The sequence below is a fragment of the Sinocyclocheilus anshuiensis genome, unplaced genomic scaffold, assembly GCF_001515605.1.
Source record: "Sinocyclocheilus anshuiensis isolate Anshui unplaced genomic scaffold, SAMN03320099.WGS_v1.1 scaffold418, whole genome shotgun sequence".
NCBI classification, from domain to species: Eukaryota; Metazoa; Chordata; class Actinopteri; order Cypriniformes; family Cyprinidae; genus Sinocyclocheilus; species Sinocyclocheilus anshuiensis.
In genome coordinates, this window is record NW_015544131.1 from 14,832 (window position 1) to 24,250 (window position 9,419).

Consider the following 9,419-nt stretch of genomic DNA (forward strand, 5'->3'; position numbering starts at 1 on the left):
AGTAAGAATGTGAGGGCTCTAGATACGGCTTTGGATGCGACTAGCTCAGGGAGTCCTGTACATTGTTCGGTTCTGGTTACAGAGCCTCTGCAGCAGGGCAACTGGGTGACTATGAGGCGGCATAGTCACGGGTCAAAACACCGCTCTTCCGTTCCGATCAAAACATCAAACAGGTTTTCCCCACTCAGTGACGCACCCACTGAGAAACCTGATCAAAGTGAACGTAAATTCAGTAAGATTATTCATGCCGGCGCTAATGATGTTTGACTTCGCCAGTCGGAGATCATTAAAAATAACATTTAAGAGGTGTGTGAACTTGCAAGTACGATGTCAGACACTGTAAAATGCTCTGGTCCCCTCCCTGCTTACCGTGGTGATGAGATACATAGCAGAATGTCATCACTCAATGGCTGGATGTCTAAATTGTGCCCGCAGAATAACATAGGTTTCATCGACAATTGGACGAGTTTTTGGTGCAGAACTGTCCTGTTGAAAAGAGATGGTCTTCATCCCTCCTGGGGTGGTGCCGCTCTTCTCTCTAGAAATATGGCACATAGTCTTAGAGTTTGCACTTGACTAACTGGGGCCCAGGTCAGGAAGCAGACAGAAAGGCTAAACCGACCACCTGCTAGCTGTCAGGATCATGGACCTGTTTTGTTATGTTTTGCCCCTGTTTCTGTTGCTGTGTTCCCTTATTTGGTCATGTTCCTGTCCTCGTTTAGTTAATTAGTCATTCTGTGCACCTGTGTTTGGTAATTGTCCTGCATTATAAGTTCTTGTCTGTACATTTCTCCTCTGTCGGGTCTACTTGTTGGATGTCGTGTGTTTCCCATGTTCCTGTTGTGGATTATCCCCTGTGATTCAAGTATTAAAGACTATTGAACGTTTCTCCGCGTCTCCATCGTTCCTCCCACAGCAAATCGTTACCTCCGTATGTCTTTCGTCCGTTTTTGTTTCCGTTTTTTCTCTCAGTGTTTTTGTTTCCGTTGTGTTTCCCCTTATGGATCCCTTCACCCGCCCAGAATTCCTCCTCCTCCTCCTGCTGGAGCAGGGGGACAGATCTCTCGAGGACCATATAAGACTGTTCTGGCTGTTAGCTAGCACCACCAGCTACCCAGACGACGTGCTCTGCTCATTCTATGACGCAAGCTTGAACACCGCGAGCAGAGCGCCATCGTCCGAAGATGGCCCTCGAGAGGATTTCGCTGCCTTCGTGGAGTGGATTCTGGAGAGAAACGGATCGCCATCCACCGTCCAGATCCGCTCCAGACCCAGTGCCCAGCCCACCATCTCCCCGTGGTGCGGAGCATCAGCCCGAGCCCACCGATGACATTACCGCCCGCGATCAACGAGCCAGCGCTATGCCGAGCGACTGAGCGGAAGATCGTCCCGGATGTAGAGCCCCACCCGTCAGACCAAGTGCGCGAGCCAGCGACAGTGCCCTAGAAGGGGACATGATAGACTGGGAAACAGATCTGGAGGTCGACTTGCCCCCTCTTCTCTCTCCTCCTGAGGGGGCTCCCATTTCCCTGTCCAGCCGGGAGTGGACTCTGATCCCCGAGGGTAGCCCTGAGAGCCCGGAGGCCCACGAATACCCACCCGCCCGCCCACTCCTGCCTCTTCCACCGCTGTCGTCTGGCAGTCCCTCTGCTCGCCCTCAGCCTACCATCAATATGGTGTGAGCGCCGCGGGTCTGCCATCCTCCCTCGTCGCCGTGGCTGGAGCATCCCTTACCTCCGCCTCCAGCCTCCGAGGCCCGGACTCCGCCTCGGCCCGTAGACCCAGCGGCTCCCCGCCTCGGCTCCTAGCTCCCTCACCTCCACCGACACCCGTCGATCCACCAGCTTCACCGGGCTCCCTCGTCCCTCCGGCTCCGCCTTGGTCGGGCGTCGACCCGCCATCGCCTCAGGACTCTGCTCCTCCGGCTGCACCTCGTCGCTCCGTCCCACCGGATCCTCCCTCCCGCCAGCTCGACCTTGATCCTCAGTCGCTCCGGCTCCGCCGCGGATCTCCGCCTCCGCCTCGGTCACCAGAACCCTCGGCTCCACCCTGGCCCCACGGCATCCCCCTGGCTTGTTGGCTCTCCGTTTCCTCCTCGGGCTCCGCCACCGGCGGCCATTACTCCTCCATGGCTCCTCCCTCCATCGGCTCCATCGTGGGTCCCCATCATGGCTGTGGCCTGGGTCCTGCTTGGCTCCTCCTGCTCCAAGTTCTTCCTGTTTCCTCCCTCCATCGTCACCTCCCTGGTCTCTGTCTGCCGGCCCCCTCCCAGGTGTCCATCCTCCTCCTGAGCCGCCTCCCAAGTTCCCACCCGTGCTCTGTTGTTCTACGGCGCGAGGACACGCCTTCCGGGAGGGGGACGATATGGTAGAATCATGGACCTGTTTTGTTATGGTTTGCCCGTTTCGGTTCCTGTGTTCCCTTATTTGGTCATGTTCCTGTCCTTGTTTAGTTAATTAGTCATTCTGTGCACCTGTGTTTGGTAATTGTCCTGTGTTTAAAAGTTATTGTCTGTGCATTTCTCCTCTGTCGGGTCTACTTGTTGGATGTTGTGTGTTTCCCGTGTTCCTGTAGTGGATTATCCCCTGTGATTCCTGGATTAAAGACTTTTGCTTGTACTCCACGTTTCTCTGTCGTTCCTCCCACATCACATCTAATTAGGACAATTACCAAACACAGGTGCACAGAATGACTGTGTTTATAAGTTCTTGTCTGTGCATTTCTCCTCTGTCAGGTCTACTTGTTGGATGTTGTGTGTTTCCCGCGTTTCTGTTGTGGATTATCCCCTGTGATTCAAGTATTAAAGACTATTGAATGTTTCTCCGCGTCTCCATCGTTCCTCCCACAGTGAATCGTGGCACTAGCCTCCTCACGTCACAGAAATCAGTTAATTCTTAGCACATAGAGACACTTTCACCTAGATATCACACTATAGAGAGTGTTTCTGTTCCCCAAACTAGAAAATACAAAAAACGTCCAAACCAATTTATAAACAAATGATAAGGTTTGGCTTAATGAATATTAGATCCCTTTCTAAAAAAAATCACTTTTTGTAAATGATATGATCACAGATCATAACCTAGATGTGCTCTGTTTGACAGAAACCTGGCTAAAACCAGATGATTACATTATTTTAAACGAGTCTACCCCACAAGATTACTGTTATAAACATGAGTCGCGTCCAAAAGGTAAAGGGGGAGGTGTTGTTTCAATTTATAACAATATTTTCAGTATTTCTCAGAGGGCGGGCTTCAAGTATAACTCGTTTGAAGTAATGATGCTTCATATAACATTATCCAGAGAAGCACATGTTAATGATAGATCCCCTGTGATGTTTGTACTGGCTACTGTATACTTACGCTTAAGGAAGATTAAGGAAAACAGTTTGACACTGTGGTATGAGCACACTCGTGCCCTCAAGAGAGCAACCCGGAATGGAGCGCAGCTGGAGGAAAACAAAACTAGTGGTATTTCGTGTTGCATGGCGGGAAAGTAACCTATCCTACAGAAAAGCATTAAAAACTGCTAGATCTGATTACTTTTTGTCTCTTTTAGAAGAAAACAAATATAACCCCAGGTATTTATTCAATACAGTGGCTAAATTAACGAAAAATAAAGCACCCACAGGCGTTAACATTTCCCAGCAGCACAGCAGTAATGACTATGAACTACTTTAATTCCAAGATGGATACTATTAGAGATAAAATTGTAACCAAGCAGCCGTCAGCTACAGTATCGCATCAGACAGTGCACTATAGATCCCCTGAGGAACAATTCCACTCATTCTCTACTATAAGAGAGGAAGAATTGTATAAACTTGTTAAATCATCTAAACCAACAACATGTATGCTAGACCCTATTCCAAGTTCCTAAAAGAGGTGTTTCCAGAAGTCATAGATCCTCTTCTGACTATTATTAATTCGTCATTGTCATTAGGATATGTCCCCAAAACCTTCAAACTGGCTGTTATTAAGCCTCTCATTAAAAAAACAGAACTTGAACCCAAAGATCTAGTTAATTACAGACTGATCTCGAATCTCCCTTTTCTGTCAAAGATACTAGAAAAGGTAGTATCCTCACAATTCCTTCTTAGAGAAAAATGGTATCTGTGAGGATTTCCAGTCGGGATTTAGACCATATCATAGTACTGAGACTGCTCTCATTAGAATTACAAATGACCTGCTCTTATCATCTAATCATGGTTGTATCTCTCTATTAGTGCTACTGGATCTTAGTGCTGCGTTCAATACTATCGACCACAACATTCTCTTGATTAGACAAAAAATTTTAGTGGAACATAAAATTTTTAGACATAAAAAATTAGTGGAAGTGCATTAGCATGGTTCAAATCATACTTATCTGACCGCCATCAATTCGTAGCAGGGAATGAAGAGGTATCATATCGATCACAAGTGCAGTATGGAGATATCATCAGGAAACATGGTGTTAGTTTTCACTGTTATGCTGATAACACTCAGCTCTATATTTCTTCGTGGCCTAGCGAAACGTACCAATTTGAAAAACTGAATGCATAGTCGATAAAAAAAAACTGGTTGACGATTAATTTCTTACTGCTAAATTCTGAAAAAAAACAGAGGTGTTAATTATCGGAACTAAAACCCTATAATATTTAAACATGTAATATGTTATAACCTAGAACACCATCTAACACTTGATGGCTGCTCTGTCAATTCTTCATCATCAGTTAGGAACCTAGGTGTGCTATTTGATAGCAATCTTTCGTTTGAAAGCCACGTTTCTAGCATTTGTATCTAAATTGCGACCTATGCTCTCAATGTCAAATGCAGGAACGTTAAAAAAAATACAAAATACAAAATTGTATGATTCAGGAGAACAATTACTCTTAACGTTTAACTAAACTCTCACCCATTGGTCAAGTTCACTTTCGCTTGTATTCTTCTCTCCACAAGAAGGGCAGAGGTCTGAAAGGTCATCTTTTGACAATGAGGAATGTGATTAATGTGTACCATACAGAATGCTTGAAAACAGGTTCACAAGGCAAAAAATATGTGCTTACTAGTTTCTTTTAAAAGTGTTATGCCAATCTGTTTCTGCATCTCCACAACCCCTCCTTCATCAACTGGAAAATCCATGCTTTCCTTCTTAAGAAGGGCCTGTGCTAACTGGTGTGAAAATACAGTTAAGTCAAGCTCTCAATTAACAACTTTAAAATAATTGACTAATTACCGACTATACTTACTTTGCAAACAAATGCACCACAGGATGTGGAATCTTGCTGAGTGGGATGAACTACTGTGTGGTTTTGCAATTTAAGTGAAAATACCTTTTTCAAGACTTTTTGGCTATCTCGCCAGATGGCTGTCATTTGATAAGAATCAATCAAATAGTCGGTGACTCCTGAGGACTTAAATCGGCATGCAAGATTGTGCAAGAAGGCATTCACAATCTGTTTGCAAGAAAACAGTCAAGTATAAACTACTGTATTATGGGGGGATAATTTAGAGAATGCATACTTAATCCTACCTCACTCTCCAACATCTTCTCTGGTGCCAGATCCATCAAGTTTCTAGTAAGTAACTTATATGGACCAATCTTGCTCCACAACACAGACTGTTTTCTGCCTTGCCAAATATCACAAATCACTATGAAAATAGAAATTTATTAGTAAAATGGATGTCAAGGAGTTAAAAATGGTTACATCACTAATGTGCACTTACCTTGCTCTTCTGGATTTGATGCTGGGGTGGTGTTTGCAGAAGATGTTAGCAGTGGCTTGTCTTCGGTTGTAGCAGAACACAAATATTTGGAGCACGTAGGGGTAGTGGGACTGTTGCTTTGTAGTGATGGTGTGATCCTCTGTGTGGAGCTGGGTGGTGCATGGCTGGGTGAAGAGACCCACTTTTTGGGATATACACTAGTCATGTATTTAAAGAGTGTTCTGTTCCTTGTTTCCTTTGTCCGGTGTCTAACGTCAATCGCCGTGCTACATGTGTGTTCCTTCCTGTGACTCTTTATTTGGTTGAATAAAGATTGTTCCCCGTGATATTCTCCTTCGTCTCCGCGCTCCTTTGTTCCTCACAGTAGCAGTCGTGACAACATCCTACACAAGAACAATTATTACAAGATTTATTTTATCTTTGTGCACAAAGTTCGTTTATTATATGTTAATCATACTTAAAGTGTATCTAGATGAAAAACTAAAAAAATTTCATTTTATGTTATTTGTGGCCTAGGTGGGATTCAAACCTCTAATTTGTGTGTATTTTACTCGTCCCACCTCCCTAGAATTTCCTTCGTTCCTATTGGCTAGTCAGCGCTCTACACTTACGTGCGACTGGCTCTTTAAGTCCATCCATCAGTAGTTATCACTACACTCTCTGCCTTTTCAGACATCCTATCACATTTGCATTAGCTTTGTGGTACAGGGCTAGAATTATGTCATGACTAAAGTTCAGGCCAGATGGGATATTGTACTTAGGCTTAAGTACCTTAACAAGTTAGTAAAATCCACATTACCGACCACATAAATTGGGTCACAAATCACTGTTCTGATCATTATTTTTATCGCTTTTTTTTTTTCAGTATATACAAACCCGTTTCTAAACCAGTAGGTAGGTTACTTGTTATAATGCACAACATAAACACATTCATGAATACTATTGTTTATTACCGTAAATTCATCTTATCTTATGAAAGGGAAGATATTTTTATATTTCCTGGTAGCTGTGGCCAGGTTTGCGTTTTATAAAGCTCAGGTGATAAGGAGGAGTGTCAAAGTGCGACTACGGAACAAAGTGACTCTACAGAGCAAACTGAAGAGAGTTTCTGGTAAAACATATTATATACTTACATTAAATTTGACTAACTTTATACAAATACCAATCTTTGCATTATGTCTGCATTTTGTTGTAGTTGGTTTTTAACTAAATGCTATTAATGAATTGATTTCTTTGATTTTGTAAAATTCTATAATTGCTGGTAAGGTACTTTTGTAAATGTCTTTGGAAAAGAGAATCTGCTAAATGTCTCGGATGTACATGTAGATTAATTGAAACATTCACTGTATTTATATAGTATGTTATCTGTTTTGAATATATATATATATATATATATATATATATATACACACACACACATATACACACACACATTTACATGTTTTGATGTACTATGATGTTTGTATAGGTAAATTTCAGATTCTGAAACAAGAATGTCTCAAACGGTCTTACCCGTGAACTCTTCAACACTCATCATCCAGATTCAACCACCAACACAAACAACACCAGCTGGGACTGGGACAAATGCTCCTGTGCCTGTTTATGTCCAACAGGTCACAGGAGTTTCTCCTCTTCATGGACTTCAGGCATTTCTGAAAGGCCATCCAAAAGCCCTTGGGGTAGGAATTTTTTTAGAAACCTTAATAGACTTTAATGTGCGTATGAAACATTACATGAATAAATTCTTAAAAAAAAAAAGAGTATGTACGTTAAAGTATACATAGCATTTTTTCATTGTACTTATTGCAAAATGTATTGCCTTGGTGATAACGCAATATAAGATGATGAAGTCCAATATAAGATGAGGTTTATTATTTACAGATTAAAATTTACAGTGTACCAGTCACATAAAAGTCACAAAGAATGTTTTAGGAGTTGCAAACTATAAAAAAATGTGAACTAATGGATACATTTTGCTCAAACGCAAATCAGTATGTGAATTCATACAATGAGATACAATGAATATTTTTTTGGAATATTTTTTTCTTGTACAATCGTAAGTCCACAACTACAGTCACCATAAATTTATATTGTACATTTTATATTGATTCCCAAAATTTGAAATGGTTTTACTTTATAAAAGACACTCTTGTACATTTTTCTTGTCCCCCACAGACTGTCCAGGTAATGATTGCTCTGTTGACTTTCCTGCTTGGAATCGTGTCTACAGTTCATGCGGAATCCATAACTGTCTTTACTGGTATTCCTTACTGGGGGTCGCTCATCGTAAGGAACAATTACAATTAAGTGATCTTTCTTTTATAAGTCAAGCTACATTTTCCAACAGAAGCCTTCATTTTTGCCTTTCTCTCTCCTCTCAGTACATTATTGCAGGCTCACTCTGCATTGCTGCCGAAAACAAACTTAATTCACCCTCCGGTTTGTGTTTGGTATGTACACAAAACATATTACTTTTAGGGGTCCAAGCTGCCCAACACTGGCAGGTGACATAATAATAATAATAATAATAATAATAATAATAATAATAATATGTATTGCATTTTTTCAGTAATGGCTAGAAACAGTTTTTCCCCCTTTATCATTAAATGTATATTTTCTGATTTTATTTCTATCTATAAAAACTCTGCTATTTTTTCACACTACAGATACTTTTCCATCTACGTTAACATGATATGTTAACAAAATGTGTTACAGCTCTTCCTAATTTATGAATGTGTTTTATGTCGTTTTTTTTCTGCCTATAGGTGAAAGGTTCACTTGGAATGAACATTTTCAGTGCTTTAACTGCAGGCATTGCAATTATTATAATTTCATTTGATTTGGCTATAGGACCAGTGTACCAAAGTTACTGCAGATATGACTGTTATGATTTAGAGGAAAGGTATAAGGTATGTCACCTTTTCCATTCACATTTATTTAGTAATTACATTAAGATGACTGTGTGGTCAGTACACTTGTCAAAAGTCAATCCTTAATTGTCAAAAGTCAATCCTTTTTTCCCCAAAAATGTCAGAAGTAGTTTATAGATCTCTTATCTTATATTTCTGATCATTTATAATGCAAGAAGGCATTGACAGTATACATTAAGCAGCCAGCATTCCCTTGTGAGTACTAATTATCAATTATTTTATTATTATTTGAGCTGATGTTGTATTTTCTCTCAGACCCTCTTCAGGGGAATCAGTAGTGTTTGGCTGATCTTTGCCTTGCTTGAGTTTATCATCTCCATCTATCTATCATCATTTGCCTGTAAAGCCACCTCCTGCTGTTATCCACAGGTGAGTAATGCATCAAGTCAACTGACTATATGGGTCATTGCTACTATTTGGTGGATTTTATGGCCATGTGAAAAATATAAATATAAAAAAAAATATGAGGGGTGTGACGATGCACTTCGCTCAAGACACGATATTGAAGTAATTATCATACACAGTTAAAGACTGAACAAAATCCAAACACTGTAAAAGTTATCACAAACTCAACTGACTGGCTTCTCTCCTATATGATTTCACATGAGTCTCTTCAGACCTTATAACTGTACATGAGCTTCTAACTTCTGATTGAAGCTGTATGTGACCTTCTAACTGAACTCCTTTCAACAAACTGAACATAAAAAATAGGACTGTCAAGTGATTCAAATTATTAATCTAATTAATCACATTACCCCCCCCCCCCCCCAAAAAAAAAATTAAAAAAATC

General features: G+C 41.3%; 1 protein-coding gene across 1 annotated transcript in view; it reads left to right on the plus strand.

Annotated features, from left to right (window-relative positions):
• The first annotated feature begins 6,732 nt into the window (after window positions 1-6,732).
• LOC107694886 (membrane-spanning 4-domains subfamily A member 4A-like) overlaps window positions 6,733-9,419 on the plus strand; it is a 4,144-nt gene continuing 1,457 nt past the window's right edge. Inside the window, exons 1-6 of the mRNA XM_016494608.1 lie at window positions 6,733-6,810; window positions 7,168-7,378; window positions 7,875-7,985; window positions 8,081-8,149; window positions 8,465-8,608; window positions 8,885-8,998. Of these exons, the coding sequence (XP_016350094.1) occupies window positions 7,193-7,378; window positions 7,875-7,985; window positions 8,081-8,149; window positions 8,465-8,608; window positions 8,885-8,998 (624 nt within the window). The 5' untranslated portion in view covers window positions 6,733-6,810; window positions 7,168-7,192. The remainder of the gene's footprint in view (window positions 6,811-7,167; window positions 7,379-7,874; window positions 7,986-8,080; window positions 8,150-8,464; window positions 8,609-8,884; window positions 8,999-9,419) is intronic.